Source organism: Ranitomeya variabilis, chromosome 6 (genome assembly GCF_051348905.1).
Source record: "Ranitomeya variabilis isolate aRanVar5 chromosome 6, aRanVar5.hap1, whole genome shotgun sequence".
Lineage (NCBI taxonomy): Eukaryota > Metazoa > Chordata > Amphibia > Anura > Dendrobatidae > Ranitomeya > Ranitomeya variabilis.
In genome coordinates this window covers 77,341,038-77,364,082 of record NC_135237.1, presented here as the reverse complement: position 1 = coordinate 77,364,082, position 23,045 = coordinate 77,341,038, and the positions used below count along the sequence as shown (strand labels likewise).

Sequence of the window (23,045 nt, the reverse complement as noted above, 5' to 3'; positions counted from 1 at the left end):
TGTTCAAGGGTCTATTAATTTCTGTCAATAGCATAACGTGCAGTGTGGGGGTCCCAGTGCAAAATCTCCAACAGGACCCCAAACTATCATGGATCTTTAATAGTACTGATCTTCTCATATAGGTTTTAGGCACTTTTTGGGGCCCCTTAGGCTCTAGGGCAGGGGTGGGGAACCTCTGGCCCGCTGTGACTTTTCATGCGGCCCGCAGGAAGGTCCCCGGAGTCCGCAATGCCCGGGTGGCAGACGTATCCTGCCAGCTGCCGGCCCTTTAACCCCCAAGTGCACGGTACACAGCGTTCATTACAGAAAGCTGCCTGCCCTGCGCTTGAATGATGACGTCTTCGGGGTTGGCGGGGTTACTGGCCAATGCTCTCCCGTCCTCCTGGCCCGGAAGAGGAGATGCTACCACAGAGTCCAGAGAGATCTCTGTGCTGGCAGCTGTGCCTGTCTGCAGGTGATCTGTGCCCCTCAGCAGTGTGCCCCCTGTGATTTCTGTGCCCCCCCCGCTATGTGCCCCAATATGATCTCTTTGCCCCCCAACTATAAGCCCCCTATGATCTCTGTCCCCTCCATCTATGTGCCCCTTCCTGATCTCTGTTCCCCCAGCTATGTGCCCTCCTTTGATCTTTGTGCCCCCCTGTGATTTCTGTTCCCCCCTGTGATCTTCATGCCACCCCTGAAAAAGCAGCTGTGAGAAGCAACATGATTAGTATCACCTAACATCACAGCTGCACCAAAGAGAAGCAGCTCCAACCGTCAAATTAAGGGTAAGTTACCGTAATTAATTGTTTGACTAAATATACCGGGGTAAATTTCATTTTTCAAAATCTGAAGAGGGAGAAAACATACAAAAAAATGAACGTATAAGCAAAGTGGAATGACATTGAAGTTAATTGGAAGAGACTTTCAATAGTTTTTATAGCAATTTTTAAGGTGTTTTTTCATGCGCAAGATGCTTCATATTCATTTCTATGAGAAAACCACTTTGCTGTTCATATGAGTTTTTTTAGCATTCCTTTTTTCCGGAAGAGATTTTGAAAAACACTTGACTGAGAAAAAAAGAGCATGTCACTTCTTTAAAGCAGATCCTGATGGAATCTGCTCCAAACCAAAGGCCTGCAAAGAACAACTTCAGCCCCTCCAAAAATTCTTCCAAAGCTCTTCTGACCCACCGTCCCCAAAAAGGCAGTGTTTCCTGAAGCAGTTTATGCTTGAAAAGTTTGTTGTTTTACAATGCATCAAAAAACTGTCTGAATTTTAATCTAATTTGCACAAATTTAATAGTTTGCCCTTTTTTTTTTCTAAAGAATGTCACAGAGTTGGCAGCTCGGCAAAAGAAAACTTTCAGTTATCAACTGATAGATGAGTGGGCAGCTCCTATTTATAACGTGCCTGTGGCGCTCGTACTCAAGACTCAATAAATTGAGATGCTTTGATTATTTTTTTTCATAATTTGCAGATCAATAACGTGTCTATCCATTCTATGACTCTAGGACTCCGCAACCTTTTTTCCTTCTTGGTGTTGGTTGCAATTTGTATGTAAGTCCCCCCCAAAAATGGAGAGCATCACTGTAAAATCAGATGATAAAAAAAACAGAGATTTTAATTAGCCCATGTAACATTTTGACCCAAAATGGAGGGAGACAGGCTGTAACATCCGACACATCACATAGGAGAACTATATTCTGTATGTTCTGCATCTGATTTAGTCCGGTCCTCTTTTAACCAGCGCTCTGCATAGTAGAGGGTTTCTGTAATAACCATGGATGCTCTGCAACCATGCTAGGAGCATTTCTCAATATAAATATAATATATATATATATGTGTATATATCTATACAGTATACATATATATCTCCACACCCATACATACACATATATATTAGAAAAATGTATACATGTATACATACATACACGTTTATGAATGGGTGCGTGTGTATATGTGTATATATATATATACACACACACACACATTTTTGTCATATGTGGGAGTATGAAGATACATATTTTCCATGGGTGTATATAGATAGAGTGTATACAGTGCCTCTGTGCAGCAGCAGCAGGCAGTGTGACACAGCAGGGAGCAGACATCACCCCCGGCCCAGGCGTCGTGCACTCATTTCCATGGCGGTCCTGTGAGGAGGAGGAGGAGGAGGAGGCCGCCGCTGCTGCACACAGGGCGGCGGGCAGGGGATGTGCTGCTGACACAGGCGGAGGCGCACACACAGCAGGGCAGGAAGCGGAGGAAGGAGGCGGAGGGCAGGCTCTGGGCTGGCTGGCTGCCTCCCTGTCACCGCCTGCGTCACCAGCACAGGAGTTTTCCACTGACGAAAAAGGCTGTGCTTCTACTGAGCGGAGTCAGAGCAGGAGGAGCTGCCACAGACAGCACTCGCTGCGCTCTCCGGACTATGAGAGCTGCTCTCGCCCGCTGCATCTAGTACCCGCTGCCTGACACCGGAGGAGGACGGCCACGGTGAGTGACTGCCCGCAGGGGCATTACATGGGAGCTGCCACAGTGCAGCGGCTGCGGGGTCGCCATTGCCCGTCTGCTCGGTGCAGCTTGGAGCGGGTTCTCTGGTGATTGTTACTTTGTCTGGTCGCTGGAGAGTGAGCGCGGCGCGCCCTCTGCTGGCCACACGTGGCATTGCGGCCGGTCCCCGCTCGTCCCGTGGTGTCGGTGGATGCGGGTGATGGCGCCGCTCGTGTCACGTCCGTGTTCTGTAGTTGCTATACGGTTACCCGGGTGTGAGCGGCATTAGTTGGCACTTGTCCTCCCTGTGTATAATGCGCCGCTACTGCATGTGTGTGACGTAGAAAACGCGTCCTCTTTTATTTTTGTAGTCCTAGCATGAATGAGTTTTGTGGGTGTTTTTTTTTTGTTTTGTTTTTTTGGTGGGAAAAAAAACTTCGTTGTTTTCTCTCATCGTGTCCCGTATTATGTGTAGTGAGTGTGGACGTCGCGGATAAGTCGCTGCTACTGTCTCGTCTGGGAAGAATGTCGCAGCGGGTCGGGGTCGCATCGCCGGTGGCGTCACCACACAGTTTTTTTGGCGCCCCCCGCTGACTGAGGAGGGAGCCCGGTGACGTCACTGGGCTGCTGTGTGGCAATTGGGAGAGCAGTGACGTCATGGGCCGCCGGTGACTCACATTGGAAGGAAGGGACCTCAGATGGCTGTGGAATTTTCCCTCCCTTTTGAAAAAAAAAAAAGTTTCTTGGAACTTCCCCCCCCCCTTCCTCAGTCTTTAAGTTGGATGTACAGTCAGACATAGTGTGACTGTGGTGGGAGAGGAGGCAGGAGACCCCCTGAGACAGGTAACTGAGGAATGGAGCCGGATATGCGGAATTAGAGGTCACGGCTTTATTTCTGCTCAAACTATAAGCAATTTTATTTATTTTCTGTTATTAAATGGGTTGCCCAACTTGTTGGGGCAACATACATTATATGTGTGTGTATATATCTATCTATCTATCTATCTATCTATCTATCTATCTATCTATCTATCTATCTATCTATCTATCTATCTATATATCCCCAACAAGTTGGACAACCCCTTTAGTAACAAAATAATAAAATCTCAGGGGTGTCCCTCCCCTTTAATGGCTATTTTGTTAGATGTACACCACAGAGAATTTTCCACAATCACATTCTAACAATCTGGTGACTTTTGTTTCCAATCCACTGAAAGGGAAAAGTCCTATTGGCTTGCGACCAATGATTCCCGGTTCTAATGATGATTTTATGTATATACTGTAGCTCCCACATAGGCCACAGCGCTGTGCAGTGGATGGTTTGATCACTTGCAGGGTTCCCCAGTCCGTGGCCATATTTGGCTCCGCTATCCGCCCCCCATTTGTGGGCAGCAGCCGATTGAACATGTTCCCAGGACATCTGCCTTCATTGTGTTGGACGATGTGACTTTAATGCATATCCTTGGAAGGGATGGAATTTCGTCTTTCCAAGAACGCCTCTCCACCTTCCTACTCCGAGGTTCCCCCTCCTCCTCCGCCTTTTCCTATTATATTGTATTGTGTGGGAAAATTCTCCGATCTGCGCTGAGTGGAGGTATTGTGCACTCGGGATTCACAGGTGCCCCATAAACCAGGGTCATCCTCACCGGTGGGGAACCCCATCTTATGTGCTATCCCTGGGGGTCTCCTCTTTCAGGCGTAGGTAAATAATGTTCTTGTGTTAGATACAGTGCCTACAACAAGCCGTGTCCTCCGTTATGTCACTGATTTCTCATATCCAGCCAGACAAGCTGCTGGGATTTCGGGTCGCCCAGTGGGATTTGGATTAATACCATTGAGTGCAGGCTGATGTGCTTTATTCCTACAGACCTGTAATTCATTGGATCTGAGACTTTGCCATTGATTTTTTTTTTTCCTGGTGACTGCACAGGTGTTCACAGGATGGAAAGTGATTTTTATTTATTTTTCAATTTAATACAAGTTGTGAAATGTCATATTTTTTCCCCTGTTTTGCACCAGCCTTGGTCTGAATGACTTATTTTGCAAGGAGAAAACATTTTTTGTTTTTTTTGTTTTTTTGTTTTCTGGGCTGCAGGTTGGTTTATAGATCTATCTGTAAATTAAAACCACACACAAGCTTTCTTTATATCTCCTCTTCCCTTCTGGGTGTGATCAGAGTTTTATGGAAAAACCACAGATGGTAAACATGCCACAAACAGCGTGTGTGACCCTGGCCGGGCCTTATGCTGCGATCAGGTGCTAGGACCAAATACTACGCTGTGCAGACCAGTGATGCTCGATCCTACTTAGAAGGCCAGTCTAACATCGACATTTTTTTTTTTTTTTTTTTTGGTGCAGGAAAAAATATATTTATATACAATATTTAGTGTTTTTTTTTTCTGTTTATCTGTCCTTTTTCCAGTCCTTCAGATAAACTTGGGGTAAAACAATTTTATGAAAAATGCCTTAATTCGGCACAACGCCATTGCCCTACAAACACAAATATACTAAGCGAGTTCCTTCTGCAGAAAGGCAATTTTGATACTTGCAAAACCCCTTATTACATAACCGCCTTTCATGGAGACCTCTAGGATGTTCCAGCCTCTGCATAATGACAATAAATAGCCTATGAAGCGTGTGTGTGTGTATATATACGGTCCGGTGGTCTTTTATGGCTGTTGCTGTATGTTTGCCATTAGATAATCTGGGAATATGCTTGTTGTACGCGTGAACCTGGAGTTAGCTGTCATAACAAGCAGATCCTGTTCTACCACATTTTCTAATCCTTCCCCTGGATTTGCATCTGAATGATCCAGTGACTACTGCCCTGCAAGTTCTGCACGTGGCTTTTATGGTCTTTAAACAGGTGTCTGGCTTTCAGAGATGCTCCACACGCTCATACGTATTTCCACAGGGTTTAATAGACAAGTATTTATTTTTGTAAGCATAATAAAGTAAAAGTATTTAAGTATATATGGCATTTTCTCGAGTTGACATGCAAATAACCCTCTTCTATTGTCAGTGTAGATTATCACCCAGCTTTCTGAGATTCCTGAAAGGGAAAATCTGCCTAGTTGTGCAGCATTATGAAAACTGGGGACATTTTCCATTGATTGTCCTGATAAATAAATGTCCTGAGTGGCAAACCTCTTGGCTATATGGTGGTCATATTGGCCATCTTCCGGCTTTTTAAGTGACAGAGTATGGCCATAATATTAAAGTTGGGCCCAGCTGACCATCTAATTCCTATCGGGGTGTCCGGACTCTCTCCTGATGGCAGATGTAGTGAAATTCAATATGCCTGATCATTTTGTTCTCGCTGTGCCTGCCTGCAGGTTGCTTATCTTTCCCACCTAAGGACATATGCATGCACCATTGAGTGTGTGCATATTGAGGTGGGCAGGCAGGTCAGGATGTGCACTGCCTAAGCCTAACCAACCTGTGCAAATGACCTCATCAGAGAGGAAGAGGAAAGGACCTCTAGTGCCACCTATTGGGGGTAGCAATCCTAAAAGTCATTACTGACCCTTTATGGAGACTTGCCATGTGAGTTAGGATAACAAGTAAAACCAGAAACTCCATTTACATTTCCATGTTTTGGAGTGTTTGCCCCTCATCAGGGCAAAGCTGGAAAACCGATTCTGATTTAGCTGAGTGAGAGGCCTCTAGCGGCATCTAAAGAGTAAAGTTTCTCATTGTTCAGAGTGCCAAGTCCGCATAAGGAGATTTTTATAAGCTAGGTTCTACAACCTTGTAGTTTTAGGCTTGACAATCCAAAAAAGGGGTTTCCAAATGTGAGAAATTAATTTAAGTTTTTACTCTTATTTTTCCTGGCAAGAATATTATTATAAAGTAAAATATTATTTTACCTAGCCAAATCAGTTCTCATGCTTCGCACTGACGAGGGCCAACAGCCCGAAACACCGTGTCTGTGAATTGAGATACTGATTTGGCTTTTATCCTAAGGCCGGCGTCACACTGGCGTTTTAAACGGCCGAGTGCAATGCGATAAAAAATCGCATTGCACTCGGACCAATGTTCAGCTATGGGGCAGCTCCCACCAGCCGACTTTTTGTCGGCCGTTTTCCTCAGTCCGAGACAATCGCAGCATGCTGCGATTGTCTCGGACCGAGGAAAACTCTCGGCTCACTCGCACCCATATAAGCCTATGGGTGCGAGTGAGACAGCGCACATCACTTGGATATCATCCGAGTGCTGTGCGTTATAAGCGGACCCCAACAATGGAGGAGATGGAGAAATTCATTTCTCCGCCTCCTCCGCAGCTGTGCTCCGATCCTCCCTGTGCGAGAGAATCGAAGATTGCGAGCAGGAGCCGAGTGTCATTAGCATATCGCATCTGATGATCTTGCATCGGATGCAATACGCCAGTGTGACGCCGGCCTAAGTCATATTGCACGACTCGTTAAAGGGTTGATTGTGACTTGTAGGATCGCTACTTCCAACAGGTGGCGCTATAGAGTTAAGTCCTCTTTTTCTCAGAAGAGGCAATTTGCATATTTTCCTGGCATGATCATGTTTCTGGTAGTCACCGGTGTTTAGCTTAGTATATACATTGCAAATTGCACTCTAGATATGACTTGTACTTCCAGGATGACCTTTGAGCTGAGCTGCTTCAGGGCAAACACAGGAAAAAGACTCCCAACACTATGAACAGATATATAAACTGTGCTCAGATTTCCCAAAGTGCAAATTGCCTTGGCCCGTTCCGTTCCTCCGTGTTTACCATGCTGTATCGCGGAGGCTCCTTCATTCCTGAAATTCCTACATACATGGATAATACCCAAAGCAAGGGTGAGAGCAAGGGAGCGGAATCATACATTCCCTTCCTTACTATTTACTTGATCACACCCATTACTAGGAAGATTATGACACAGGAACATGGGGCAGGGGTGGTCTCCAGCAGAGGCCTCCTTATGGATTGTTTCCTTTGGCATAGATTTGGATGTTTTTATTTTGAGTCAGTGACTATTTACACAATATTCAGCTGTAGTGTTTGTAGAGCAAGTGTGTCCCCTTACAGATCATCTGCTCCATGTATTATTTTTTTATTTAAATTTCATTTTCCTGGCCCTGCACCTTTAAAGCTCAGTGGGAGTGGTGGTGCCAGACAAGAATTCCTGCGGTTTTGGTCCATCGACTCTTGTACTTGTTTAAAAAGCTGTTTTTAGTAAAATAGATGAGTAAGATGGTTGAGCCAAGAACAGAATGTCTTTTTTGGCAGCAGCAAGTGAGGCAGATTATTATTTTTTTTTAATAACCTGAAATAAAATAGTTCTTCTTGTATGGCGCTGAATGTTGGACTTAGCACATGCTGATTAAAAATACCCCCCCCCCCCCCCATCCTCTGCAGAGCTATTTCAAAAGTATGTGTGTACATATATATATATATATATATTTTTTTTTACTTCATCTAGTGGTTCATGTAACTGTATCTATTCCTTGTATGACTGTATGAACATTTGTGTGCCTGTGCTACACGGTACAAGAAATGCCTCTGCCCTCGTGTGACATATATGATACATTGTGGCTCTTGACAATTAATTCTATATGAAGAATCCAGCTCAAGTGGAAGTGGCAATTATCTGTTTTGCCCATAAGTTGAGAGCTGAAATTAAACCATTTTGAGAGCTAGTGCCATCACAGAAGCCGTGCTTCTAGAATATTATCAATTTTGCTTAGGAAATTTGAGTGCATGTTTACATTTTCATAGAAATGTAAGAAAAGTTTAGAATTTTTGAAAATGTCATTTAGAAAGAAGTCTGGGCGAAAATACAGACCTTTGAATCAGAAATTTAGTCTGACTCCAGCCCTGCTGGACTCATACCTGGAGTATGACACCTGAATTACATGACAATGGAGCTCATGATATTTAGGAAGGGAATCTTTTAGGTTCTTTAGTTTTTAATATGTAAATATATCTATCTATTTCTCATAAAGCCATCATTCAGGTGACAGATATCTATTGTGTATAGAGAGGGGGCTACATTGGTAATTCCGTATAATTCCTATCCAATTCTATGGTTTCTTTGAGATAAGCCCTATCATGTAGCTGCTTATTGTGATTATTCTGTTTGGAGGAGTTGTAGATGTGATAGTCCCTTTGACTATTTATTCTTTATAGGGTGCCAGTGACTCGTGGTTCTTCTGGATGAACCGTTCTTTTATGCTTCAGGGATGGCCCTGATGGTCACATTGTAACACTGTGTGCTCCTCACTTTTACCTGGTACCGTACACTGTGTAAATATTGAGCACTGCTGTGTGCATATAGTGCACTATGTAAATATATTTTTGCAGGACAGCATGCATTTGTTGTTGTGAAAGGATCTGAAATCCATGTTTCTTTAGGTCCCAATGTCCTCATGTGACCCCTTGACACAAAAGCTTGGGTGACACTTTGCTACTGGCTCCCTGACAGTTTAGCACCGCGGTCTCTTTGTACCAGCCCTGCTAGTAAATCCGCTTAACACTGTGTACTTTCTAGTGCAGTCTAGAGCCACTTCATAAAACATCTGGCAGCAATTGACTTTACATAATTCAGCGGGAAAACAATTGCAGAATTTCAGAAACCCAAGGCTGCGCTTACTATACGTTTGGAGAATTTGTGAGGTCAACTGTAAAGACCTGACCGCTGTGGGAGAACGTTGTGGGGTTCCCTTTGTATTCTTGGAATTTTACTACTTTGGTAAACAAAAATAAATAAATAAAAGAAACTTCCCTCTTTAAGAAAAAGTGAATATACTGCAGCTCATCTATTTCCTAGAAGTTATATCTATTCCTGGGGAAACCCTGTAAGTACAGCACCATTGCAACTCCCACAGGGAAGATCCCTCCCAAACTCCACCACCACCAGCGTTTTCTGGCTGCTGAGTGCAACACCTGCGTAACAATGGTGGAATACAGGAGTGAGGCATGTTTCAATACAAGGCTTGGTAGATATGTAGGAAACTTGGCTAATGTGTTCTGTGGAAGAACATGTAATTGTAATCCGACCTTCCTAGCAACAAGAAAAGTACTAGGAATTTCCTCCGCTGTTTCTTAGAGAATGTATTTTCTATCCTCTAAGAATAGAAAGTTGTACAAAAGACTACATTTCTAGAATTAAGGGCAGCCTTCCTGGGGTGTAAAATGCTGCAACATCAACCTTTTATATTTTTCATCATATTTATAACCTTTGTACATCATTTTGTTCCTCGCCTGTGATACAGCTGAGAAATGTTGTCTGTCCCATGTGCAGAGGCCACCTAGAAGGCTGATCTCGGGTCAGCATCTATCACAGATTTGTCTAAACTGTTCTGAGTGCACAGTAAGATTTGTGTGGTGTTTTTTTTTTTTTTTTTTTGACGATTAGAGAACTTAGGTTTAAAAAGAAAAAGAAGCTCAAGCAAGTGGCACAAAGAACCCCTCTTGATGAGCGGTGTCATAAGTGTGTGGGTCCCTGTTGGCTGGTGATGGTTGTACGTACGGTGCTGGCAATTCATGCAATGTGAGGATTCTCTGCTTACAGGTCTATAAATGCCTGGGTATGAACTCTTGAACCTTGGCCTGTGTCAACACAAGTGCAAGGAGGGATATGTAGGGTTTACACTCTTTGTGTGAACTGCTGAAGCGTTTTTTGCCAGAACACTGGACATTAGTTGCTTATTGCCTAGTAATGCTAATACCTTGCATGTTACAATCCTTCCACTGTGATACAAAGTACCGAAAGAAAGCAACAGGAACATGGACATATACAGTTGTACTGGACAATTGCATTAAGGAAAATGAATGGTTAGCCCTACACACAGTGTCCGCATGCTGTACATTAAATGATACACCAGGGCCATGGCTAGAGTATCGCATAACAAGGTTGTAAATAATTAACTAGCGCACTGCTTCCCCACTCTGCAAATATAGCACTCATTTAGCTTTAATCACCTGCCCAGTGCACTTGGCTAGGTTAAAGTTTCCGTTTGCTGATGCCGATATTATTTGCTGCCCTTATATTGGCCCATGAATGACTAATGGACATCCAAAGTGTCTCCTGGGAATGTCCTCTTCACCGGGTTCCCTATACTCCCTGATGGTGGCTTATTGTGCAGAATTTTATCTGCAAGGGATGTAAGGAAACTCGTGTTGGGGGTCAGTAGTATTAATATTTTGTTGTACTAAGGGATGTCCATATGAATAATGATTGGATTACAGAAAAGCGGGAATAATTAGCTTTGTTCTGGCTTTTACCTCTTTGACAGCGCTGTACTTCTAGTTAAACTCGAGAAAACGCACAATTTCATAAGGTCAGCCTGCTGCAATCTTCCATTGAGGCATTGCAGTAAGCTCTCGTCATGACCAGTCACTCTCAAAACTGACGTCGGTATGCTAGTAAAGAGATAAAAAAAAGTTTCCTGGCGCTTCCCCTTCGCAGTTCCTACGCTGTTGTCACGTCCATCAGTAAACACAGAGGCAGACTACTGAGTCACCCTGAGTCATCTTTCCGAATAATGCCTGTGCCGTGAATCCGTGATGTCTGCTGCTCGTTCCCTCCTACATACTGCTAATATTAAACTGATACCTTATGTGCGTGCGATAACATCGTGATCAAGCACAGCGCTTCTATTCACCGGGATTACTCAAGCCCTTCGAGGCAGAGACTAATGCAGGCAACAGTGCAATACACAATGATCAACCGTGTAGAGGCGTCATTTACGGTATATGCCAGCAAGCCCACTCATTACATTGGCATTTATGAGGTTAACAGGTTGCCCGTAGAATTAGCCAAGTGCATACTGAGACCTGAAACACAAAATGTCCTTGTCTGAAATCTGTTTTCACTGATATGTCCGGAGGCTGCAAAAAATCCAACAGAGGAAGTAGGAGGAAAGGGAGAGGGGGGGAAAAAAATGGGCTGCAATTTTGTGCAATTGATGTGTTTTTGTTTCAGTTTTTCATTTAATAAGATGCTCTGTCTGTGTTTCCCTGGGGAGGTGCAGCATGCAAATCATGCGAGAAGTATTCTCTGAAGAGCTAGGCATTTTTTTTTTCTCTCTTCCTTTCCTCCTCTTGGTAAATGAGCTCACTCAAGCTGAATGGGATGTGACAGGAAGCAGTTGCTGCATTATTATCGTCCAGCATGATTTTTCCTGTATGTTCTAGGGACCGGTTGCCTTTCCTTACGAGGAGGATCTGTTAATTATGCTTGACTTCACATTAGTTGCAGTGATTATTCATTACTTTTTAATGACAGATTTGCTTTCAACCTTCCATCCAGTATTTTATTTTGTACAACACCCTCATTGGCTGCAAACAATATAAAACGTGATTTGTAAAGTAACCTTTTATTTTTCTCTTTCTTTCACAGGACTGTGAAACCTACACAATAGCCATGAGTGGGATACTGAAACGCAAATATGAAGCATTGGAAGATGACTTCACATACTCGTCTTCGTCTTCATCCCCGTCATCGTCGGCGACCTCTTCTTCTGGAGGGGAGTCTGATGACGAGTTTAACAGCAGCCCCAGGCCGCTTCTGAGCGACTTCACGCGTAAGTGGACTGGATATTCCCCTCTTCGCTCATCCTCACTATGACTTTTTATGTTCTTATGTGCAGCTCCTAAGCATACAAAGCTAATGGATAGTGGCCAGGATTTTCTTAGACTCGGCCGCTCGCTCCTCGTATCCCAGCTGTTGTGCTGTATCACAGTAAACTGGGCTTTAAATAATCTGCATAGTTTCCGTAAAAGCAGCAGTGAAGATGTCAACTCTTCACCACCTGAGTAAACACTGAGACCTTTCCTCTTTGGCTTAAATCTGTAAGCTCAGTGCGTTCAAGTCATGTATATACAGTTTATCCCTCGAGAGCGATCGCTCAACTTTTATTCTTGAGGCTCTCTCCTTCGGTCTAATGTTTACAGTTGTGTATTTTCCGTTTTGGGGACAGACAAAGCTGCTTTGGCTCTGTGTTTCCTGAAAATCCACATTTTCATATTCAACAGGCGTGCAATAAAGTTGTCAGTAAAATGTGTGGATCCTTTTTCATGTATTGATGGATGTTATTTTGTTTACAGCAATATCCATCTTAAAGACTGCAAAAAGGGCTAAGAAGAACCAGGTTCATTTTGATCGGGTGATTGTCTTCTATTTCCAACGATGCCAAGGTTTCACAAGCGTGCCAAGTCGGGGCGGATGCACTCTGGGCATGAGGCAAAAACACAGCTACAGCCAACAATTCACATTGGAAGAGTTTTCCAGGGAACAGTTGATACGGCGTAGGGAAAAACTCATGGAATGTTTAAAAGAAAAAAAGCTCTTGGCTTTAAAGAATATGGTAGGTTTACTATTTAAAAATATATTTTAATAGTATAGTAGTTTTGTTTTGTTTTGTCTCTGCATGTGGCAAAAAACAAATTGTAGCTGTTAAGTAATGTAAGTTATTAGCTGATCAATTACCTCTGATAGTCTCTGGTCCAGCAGCAGTGACCACTGCAGTCAGTCACTTGTTATACATCCTAGCTGCATTGTTTGTTGGTATACAGGCTGGTTCCTGCCGACTTGTGAATCCTCACATTGTGTGCACTGTGGGGATTTTCTGGTGCAAGGAGAGGGTGGTTACGTGATTTGCATACTACCAGTAACATTCCAACTAGACAGTCTTGCCGTGCTCCATACACTTGTAATGAGCGAGGCTGCACCCATCTAGTTGGTACGTGACTGCATGTATGCAAATCACATACTTGTGGTCATGTGCCCAATGCTCCCAACACCGGAGAATCCTCACAGTGCACTTAATGTGAGAATTTACAAGTCTTCAGTCACATAGGTTACAAGTCTCCATTTACTCTAAGGTCAGACAACCCTTTAAGTGTCCCGCTGTTGGGCAAATTTCAAAGATCCTAGGCAAACCCTTTAAAATGCCCAATTATAATTTTATTTTTTCTAGACTAGGCATTTTTGCTCCTATGTTCCTATAACATATATAATATTTCAATGTTCTTAATTGTATTTATTTTTTTTCTTTGCTTTTAGTTTACAAAGAATGGTACAATAGAGTCAGAAAAGGCTAATAACCTCAGCATAGATGACATCTGTGATGAAGACATTGACATGACCAATGCAGAAATTGAAGATGGCTTCAATCCATTAGTGTACTCTGCCAAGAAACGACGGGCATTGCTCAAGCGCAAAGGTGTGAAGAAGATTGACAAAAGTGAAAAACGTGAACTTAATGAAATTCGGAAGTCAAGAGAACAATGTGGCTGCGATTGCCAGGACTTCTGCGAGCCAGAGACCTGCAGTTGCACCTTAGCAGGCATCAAGTGTCAGGTTTGTATCAGTTTTTGTGATGGCTCCTCAGAAATGTTCTTACCCTCCCTTTTTAATACTTGAGTCCTATTTCCTTCTGCATCAGCTCTAGATATACAAAACTATCTTTGTTTCAACACCATAGCCACTAGCTGAACCCTTTTTTTTTTTTTTAAGTCTTGGGACTATTCAATTCTCCGCAGTAACACTATAACAACCCTGTAACAGAATTAGATTTGCCTCTCATTATAGAAGGATTTTCGAAGATTGTTATACGGTACACAAAAACGTTGATTAATATTATGTTTCTGTTCTCTTTTAGAGAGATCATTCAACTTTCCCATGTGGATGTACTAAGGATGGATGTGGAAATCGAAATGGAAGAGTAGAATTCAATTCATCCAGGGTACAGACCCATTTCATCCATACGGTCATGAAACTTGAGCTTGAGGAAAAAAGTCAAAATAATGACGATGGAGATGACCAGTCTGAATTGTCATGCAGCGAAAGGTTGGACCCCTTTGGGTGCTCCTCTATGGAGTCTAGTGAGGATGAAGAAAGGACTGCTCCCACCACTACTAGCACCACCTCATCCACTACTCCCTATCATTTCAACACTGACTTGGAGCCAGCTGGTGAAAACAGTTGCAGCAGTGACACAACGGACAGCTCATCATCCTCTGGGCAGAGCGAAAGCTCAGAAAGTCCTTTTGAACTTGCATCTTCTGATAAGTCCCAGCCAGATTTTGAAGAAGACTATCTGGCTAGGATTCTTCATTTCAATGATTCGGAGTATGAGGAGAATAGCAGTGACTGCCAGGACAACTTGAGTTTCTTTCATACTACGGATTTCTTCTGCGATAAGGTTTACGAATCTCTCTACAGCTCCGAAAAATCAGATGGTGGTTTGTACACCAACTCTTTATCGAACATTTCAAAGTGCGTAGATGAAAATGCAAACCAAGGCGCAGATTGCTTTACTGACAATGAGATATCTGTGGCCATCTCTACTGATTCTACCGTGGCACAAGGAGAGCCACTTTTAAAAAATTATATGGATATCAGCCTTTCCTCGGAAGCCTTTGATATCTCTGATGAAACAGAGTATAATTTTGGACCTCTTTACAATTCCTTGAATGAATTTGAAAACTTGTGTTCTCAGCAGTGTCCGGTGACTCTTCTTCCTGGATTTACATCGTCTGCGGATACTACTGCCAGCTTCTTGGAATCTTTAATTAGTTCTTCAGAATCTTGTAATGACAATCAATTTTTAGAGGATGCCTTAAAATCGCCATCTCCTTTTGAATCCCTCGTAGCATAAATGGGGAAAATCCAAGCTGTGGATTATTTGCAGGAACAGTGAATACATTAAGGAATGTTTCTATGTCGATTTTACATGGATAACTCTATTTTGGTCTTTTTATGGAGAAAGGAAAAAAAAAATGCCTTTTTGGAACACTGTCACTGCAATCTGTTTACTTTGTGTGTTTGAACAAAAAAAAAAAATCATTTTGTAAAAGACTTGTCCATAGAGTTTGGAGAAAAATTCTTAAATTTGTGGAACTGTGAAAAAAAAACAAAAAAAACTATTTTAGGAATGGGTAAACAAGTGTGCCCATAGAAATTGTGTTCAATGCTTTTAAGAAACTCTATTCATGTATTTATTGTAAAAATATTTGCAGAGGTAGTGTGCACTACTCGGGTTTACAAAAAAAGAGGATAAATGAAAACCGCATACTTTATACAGAGCTGTTTAATTTATTGCGAATTCCAGGAATGAGACTGAAGCTTGAACTAGCATGAGTTTTATTTAAATTGGAAATACCTCAGATGTATTATGAGTACAATCATATTTTTTTCCATAATATATCTGCATATTTATAGACTTTTTTTTTTTTTCCTAACGTCTGTACAATAAGTTAAATATTTCATTCATTTTCTTCCCCTATTGTGCAATATTACAGCAGCAGTCTCCATTAATTCTATATATCACTGGCAATGTTTTAAAGACAAAAAAAGCACAAGGACGTTTTTGGGGAAGTACAGCATTTTCTATATTTGAATTTAGAATTTCCCTTCAGATGTCCCATCTGTGCTCCTTTCGCAAGCCATAATTTTACATTATTTAATCTTTCTATAAGTTATTTCATATTTATTTGCTAAATTTGGGGATTTGGCCATAAGATCCTAAGCAGCTGAATGCACCCCAATTTTCAGCTGAACGTGGTGCGGAACCATTGCAATATAACTAAAGCTACATGGAGCCAGAACAGCATGAGCAAAGATAATGTTTCTTTCCATCTGCTTACTAGAAAGCCTAGATGGATGGGTTCTATATTCCCCCGTAATTATTGGTCCCGGCTATTTATATTAAATTTCTTTAAGAAAATTTATGTATATGTAATACAAAATAGATTATTTATTGCTTTACGACCTTTAAAAACACAGTGAATATCTTTTTATGGATTTCTTTTCTTCAATCCACACGTATTTAACTGAAAATTGACACTATTTAAGCTTTAAAATAAAATGCAAATATTTAATTGATAGTGTTTAATGAAAATGAACATTTATGGTGTCTAATAAGATGAAAATTATGTTTTTATATATTTTCTCTAAATTATAAAACTTTGTTATTAATGCCAGAGACCAAGACCATTATTTTATTTTATTTTTTTTGCTGTTCTACCAAAAGGTTACCCATTACCATTATGAAGAAAGTATCTAAACTGCCTTTCCAGTACCAGCCTACTACTCTACCCGTCCAATTATTTTTTATTTTTTGATATATTTCTGATTTTATTTGTGAAGTTTTCTGTTTGTGTGTGACCTCATTGGCTACTGTGAAAACTGTCCTGCTTGACAGGACAAACTTTGAAAGTGACACGCTTTGAACAAATTCTAGCTGGATGTCTTTGTATGGGACTGTCAGAATTTTGCTCTACCTAAAAAAAAAAAATTTCGGATGTAAATGGCATCCCAAAATAGCCCCTCCTGATAGTGTTAAATGTGCAGAAATTTTTGTCCATGCCAATTAATAAACCATTCTTGGTTCCTCAATGGCTAAAGTGGTAAAAGAAACATTAATTGCAATCCATCTCGTGGTCTAAGCTGTGTGCCAAAGGTTTACCATGCATGTACTAAGGTTTATTTAATTACCGAAGCAAATGTGCCATAATACATGGTGGCTTTTATTATGCCTATGTCCAGTGGATATATTGACTTATGACACATTTACACCCTCCAATCCTGTGTATTAAATAAACTTTAGGGTGTCGTTTATGTGCGTTGCACTCTTGAAATCTTATTTAGGCATAATTCTCATTCTAGCGATACACACAAGTGCCTTTGCCAGCTCTACTTTTGTATGCCGGTGTTATTTCATATGTCTTTAATGTGTTTCTGATTGGAGTGTCTGTCGTCTGATCAGTGCAGCAATATTCACTTACTGGAAGGAATAATGCTGGCTTGCGTTAACATTACTTAATTTGTAGCCAAAAGGCGAATTCCATTTTATGGTTAAATTTGTGATTGCATATTAAGTCTGCAGAGCAAAGAATTGATAACTGTGCCTGTAAACACCGTACCTGGCATACACCTTTTTATATGAGCAGAAGCAGCTGTTTTGTAGGCTGAAAGTTTTGCAAACCTACCCATCTAGTAATTTCTTTGGTGTTTTCATCAGTATTTTAGGTCTGCATTTCCAAGTATACCAGATCTAGGCTAAAAAAAGAGAAACACTCCTTTTAGTGAATTTTTATTTTCCCCTCATTTTTAGGCTTAGGACAGGGTCCCATTAGCGAGGGCATCCGATGCGATATACTAATCAGGCTCCTGCTCAGCCTCATTGTGAGCCGAGTGTCAGTGCTCTGATCCTCCAGCATGACCAGATCAGAGCACAGCTGCGGAGGAGACAGAGAAAGTAATTTCTCCATCTCCCCTGCTGCTGGCGTCGGTGTTTCACACAAACTCATAGACTTTTGGGGTGTGTGCGATCTGATTCTTGGGTGCAATCGCAGCATGCTGCAATGGTTTTCACATGCCGAATCTGCATGAGAAAATAATTGGAGTTGTGAGCTGAAACATTGAGGAAAGTGCAATCTGATTTTTTTTTTTTTTTTTTTGTCTTGTGTACTGAGGTATGGTTGTTGCCTTGGAGGCACGGCACCCAGATACACGGTCTGCCTGTTGCTGCTTTCGCTATTTTTTTTTTTTTCTTTATATAAATTTGAGAGAGATCAGAACTCAGTACATGGACTGGCGGGCCGCTCTCCCCACCTGAGTGTGAATGCTTCATTTATTTCTATGCCGCTGTCACACTCAGGCCAGAAGAGCCACCGGCCAGTCCGGGCACTGCATCTGATCTTGCTCTGAATTATACGGCCGTCTGATTCTGCCCTTAGTATTTATGCTTTCAGCTACCATGCCAAACTAGAAGGGATAATCCAATGGGGACGTACTTGGAAGGACGCACCTGATATCCACCGCTATTTCTTATGCATCCATTTTCTCTTATTTCAAGTAACAAACATTCCCAGTAAATTTGGAGACCTTGTACATGATAGACTGGTCCCGGCAGCATTAAAATCTGAGTGTTTTGTGTTTGAAAATGCTGGCAATACTCTGGTACTTTTTTTTTTTTTTTTTTTTTTTATTTATTGGCACTAACACCATGTTACAACATTCCTACGTTTATTTTTCTTTTTAGAACAGATTGATTGATTAATTTAAGGTAAATGACATTTCCTGCCTTCATAACGTATGCATTTAATTTTTGTGCCAAAAACCCTTCAGATTGTATTACTTTTTATTTTATTTTTTTCATTCATGTAAGAATGTCTTATGTCTGATTTGTCTTGGGTATTTATTGACATGGCTTGTAATGATCTTTCTGGAATCCCTCACAATTGCTAAACATTTTGCCATTTTATTTTTTATTTTTTTTTGTAAATATTTTGTTTTGGTTTTTCTAAGCAAAGAATTTCTGCAACTGCTGTCTGTCATTTCATTAAAGCAATATGAAGAAAATATCCATTACACTTTAAATAAAAATCTAAAAATTACATTGTGTCCTGAGACTGAATCACTATTAAATCTCCCTTTAATATATTACGAGCATGCAGTTTCTTCCATGGTTTTAGTTTTGGGAACAGAAGTAATTTGTCGCATGTGGTCGAAATTTATTTAGCATCTATACGAAGTTTTGTAAACTGGTTCAAATTATGCTCAATTTGTTTAGTGCATTTTGTGCACTTCATACACAAACTTGTGCCGTTTTTCTGCTGAAGTTAGGTTTCTCGGTCCTACATTTTCCTTTCTTTGCACATGGCATTAGTCAAACTCTTATATGAGCCCATCCACATAACTGTGCAATGTATATATTGTCCAAAACTGAGAAGAGCAAATCCTTTTAATTGGTGTGTTGAAAGAGAACTGCTCAAAAGTCTTTAAAAATGGTGAGGAAATAAAACTTAATTGTAAAGTTGCAGATATAATTATACAATGATTAAACACGAGTTACATAAAACCAGAAAACATTATACAGGAGCTGTGCCCAGTGTGGGATACTGGCTTATTCCCTATCCAAAGGATAGGAGACAAGTTTCTGATCGCTGGGGGTTCGACCACTGGGATCTGCCAAACAATGAATGTACCCGAAATCAAGCTTGCGCACCTCTGCTTTATACAGTAGCAATGATACCCCCCCCGGTGATAGCCAAGGGCTGATGCTAGAAGACTGAAGTGATCACATCTTTCCTGAACCACATGACTGAGGATGATATCCTACAAATCATTGTATGAACGACATTTGTCCTTTTAACGTTATCGCTGGCAGGGTAGAGAACCCTTTTATCAGTCACTTTTCCTGTATATAGAATGGAAAGTGTCACACAAGGGTGAGGAGCATTAATCACAATGTGCTCTCATTTTAGCGTACTCTGCTCGTTTTGTATGCTTTCCTCAAGAATTGCTTAACCATTAGCTCTTCATGGGTTTTCTGAGCATTTAATGTAAGAGAGCACTTCCTCACTTTTCCCCAGAGTGTATCAACCACTAGCTTCAAAGTCTGACTCCGTCTCACAGCATTTCCTACTCTCGGAAATCTAATATGGGCTTTACCTGCACTTACAAGTATTTTTGAAGTAAGCTATTTCTTTTAATCAATGTAATCCGGAAACCCTGATAATATACACCTGCGACTGAGATGTAGTGTTGAAGTCTTCATTAACAATATGTAGTACTGGAGTATTGGGAGAATAATCACTAGTACTTGGACTCAATTTTACAATTTTGCTGTCTTTCCAGGGGATTGTAGGAAAAAAAAATTGCAGCTGAGCGATATGTGTAGATCTAGGCACTGTACATGGTGCCAAATAATACCTCCATGAGGCACCGTATTATTGCCTGGAGAGAATACCTGAAGGCAACATTTTTTTAGTTATTTTTTCTATTACAGTGGTATGTAAAAGTTTGGGTACCCCTGGTCAAAATTACTGTTGTAAACCGTGAAAGTGAACCTGTTGGCAGTATTGTGCACAGTAACCTACAGACAGTGTCAGCTTGGCTCAGTTATACTGATTAAAATGATACCTGGGTGGATGAAATCAGTCTTGTGGTTGTTGTGTAATCTTTATTTGTAGATTTCAGGTAATTATATGCTCATGCTCTGGGGTGGCTTCATGTGGCGCTCTGCTTACATATTCATCATTTATGGCTTCTGACAGGTCACTGACCTTCACCCTATTTTACATACTGCACAGAATTATGGTTTGGAAAAAAATTACATTCATCATGCAGACTGCAACGCCTGCTCTGTAGCATGATACGATCTATCATATCCATATTTTCCTTTGATTTTGTGGTGTAAATTTCTTACATTTGAATTTTAATTTTTTTATCTTAATCATACTGGCGCCGGCAATAGCATCATTCGGACTGGCGCCATATAGCCACATTTTTTTCTCTAGCAAAATGGTGGCGGCGCCTGCACAGTAGCATCTATCGTGTTCTGAATTATGCTACTGGGCAGCTGGCGCCATTTTGATTAAGAATTTTTTTTTTTTCTCAGTAAATTTTATATCACAATCAAATGAAAATATGGATGTTCCAGATGGTATCATGCTACAGCGCAGGTGCTGCCGCCTGCATGATGAATGTTATTTTTAATTTTTTTCAAACAATAAGATATGCAGTATGTAATATAGGGGGCAGGTCAGTAAGGGATTAGTGACCTGTCATCAGCCATACAGATGAATATCTAAGCAGAGCTCCACATGAAGCCCCGCCCACAGCCTAGAACACGAGCATATCATTAACTGAAAGCTACAAATAAAGATTAAACAACAATCACAAGTCAGATTTCATCAAACAAGGTATCATTTTAACCAGTATAGCTGCACCTACCTGACACTGTAGGTTACTAAGCATAATCCTGCTGACAGGTTCACTTTAAGGCCGGGATCACACATATGCGAGATACGGCCGAGTCTCGCTGGTGAAAACCCAGCTCTGGCGCCGGCACTCCAGAGCGGAGCGTGCAGCTCCATGTATTGCTGTGCGGCTGCACGCTCCGCTCTGGAGTGCCGGCACCAGAGCTGGGTTTTCATCTGCGAGACTCGGCCGTATCTCGCGTATGTGTGATCCCGGCCTTACCCTGAGGGTGGTTTTGCACGTTAATGACTGGGCCAAATTTTGCAATTCTGACCACTGTCACCTTATAAGGTAATAACTCTGGAACGCTTCAATGGATCCCGGTGATTGAGATTGTTGTTATATTTTTTTTTTTTTTGTGACATATTGTACTTTAATGATAGTGGTAAAATTTAATTCGTATGACTTGTGTTTATTTGTTTAAAAAAAAAAAAAAAAAAAAAGACGGAAATTTTGGGAAAATTTAGAAAATTTTGGAATTTTTAAACTTTGAATTTTCATGCCCTTAAATCAAAGATATGTCACACAAAATAGTTAATAAATAACACTTCCCACATGTCTACTTTACATCACCACAATTTTGGAGCCAAATTTTTTTTTTTTTGTTAGGAAGTTATTCCATTAAGGGTTACAATTTGACCAGCGTTTTGTTTTTGTTTTTTTTCCCTTTCATTTTTCCGTCAAAATTTACAAAACCATTTTTTTAGGGACCACCTCACATTTGAAGTTACTTTGAGGGGTCTATATGAAAGAAGATACCCAAAAGTGACACCATTCTAAAAACTGCACCCCTCAAGGTACTCAAACCACATTAATGAAGTTTATTAACCCTTCAGGAGCTTCACAGGAAAAAAAAAAAAAAATAGCATTTAACTTTTTCACAAAAAAATATAGATCCATTTTTTTTATTTTGACAAGGGTAACAGGAAAAAAAATGGACCCCAAAATTTGTTGTGTAATTTCTCCTGAGCATGCCGATACCCCATATGAGGAAGAAAACCACTATTTGGGCGCACGGCAGAGCTCGAAAGGGAAGGAGCGCCATTTGACCTTTTGAATGCAAAATTTGCTGGAACAATTGGTGGACGCCATGTTGCGTTTGTAGAGCCTCTGGTGTGCCTAAACAGTGAAAATCCCCCAGTAGTGACACCATTTTGGAAACTAGACCCCTCAGGGAACTGATGTACAGGTCCTTCTCAAAAAATTAGCATATAGTGTTAAATTTCATTATTTACCATAATGTAATGATTACAATTAAACTTTCATATAGTATAGATTCATTATCCACCAACTGAAATTTGTCAGGTCTTTTATTGTTTTAATACTGATGATTTTGGCATACAACTCCTGATAACCCAAAAAACCTGTCTCAATAAATTAGCATATTTCACCCGTCCAATCAAATAAAAGTGTTTTTTAATAACAAACAAAAAAACCATCAAATAATAATGTTCAGTTATGCACTCAATACTTGGTCGGGAATCCTTTGGCAGAAATGACTGCTTCAATGCGGCGTGGCATGGAGGCAATCAGCCTGTGACACTGCTGAGATGTTATGGAGGCCCAGGATGCTTCAATAGCGGCCTTAAGCTCATCCAGAGTGTTGGGTCTTGCGTCTCTCAACTTTCTCTTCACAATATCCCACAGATTCTCTATGGGGTTCAGGTCAGGAGAGTTGGCAGGCCAATTGAGCACAGTAATACCATGGTCAGTAAACCATTTACCAGTGGTTTTGGCACTGTGAGCAGGTGCCAGGTCGTGCTGAAAAATGAAATCTTCATCTCCATAAAGCATTTCAGCCGATGGAAGCATGAAGTGCTCCAAAATCTCCTGATAGCTAGCTGCATT

At 41.1% G+C, this 23,045-nt stretch overlaps 1 protein-coding gene across 1 annotated transcript; it reads left to right on the top strand.

The window, feature by feature from the left end:
- Positions 1 to 2,051: 2,051 nt before the first annotated feature.
- CSRNP1 (cysteine and serine rich nuclear protein 1) lies at positions 2,052 to 18,829 on the top strand. Its single transcript, XM_077268680.1, has 5 exons — positions 2,052 to 2,472; positions 11,826 to 12,009; positions 12,533 to 12,792; positions 13,491 to 13,787; positions 14,089 to 18,829. The coding sequence occupies exons 2-5, from the start codon at positions 11,850 to 11,852 to the stop codon at positions 15,085 to 15,087; spliced, it is 1,716 nt and encodes a 571-aa protein (XP_077124795.1). The 5' UTR covers positions 2,052 to 2,472; positions 11,826 to 11,849; the 3' UTR covers positions 15,088 to 18,829.
- Positions 18,830 to 23,045: the final 4,216 nt, after the last annotated feature.

What these genes read in the sequence shown, in the direction of transcription:
- CSRNP1 (XM_077268680.1), top strand. Translation starts at nt 11,850, where the DNA reads ATGAGTGGGATACTGAAACGCAAATATGAAGCATTGGAAGATGACTTC. An exon ending in GCTTCTGAGCGACTTCACGC is followed by an intron (nt 12,010 to 12,532) that starts GTAAGTGGACTG and finishes TTTTGTTTACAG; the next exon opens with CAATATCCATCTTAAAGACT. An exon ending in TAGCAGGCATCAAGTGTCAG is followed by an intron (nt 13,788 to 14,088) that starts GTTTGTATCAGT and finishes GTTCTCTTTTAG; the next exon opens with AGAGATCATTCAACTTTCCC.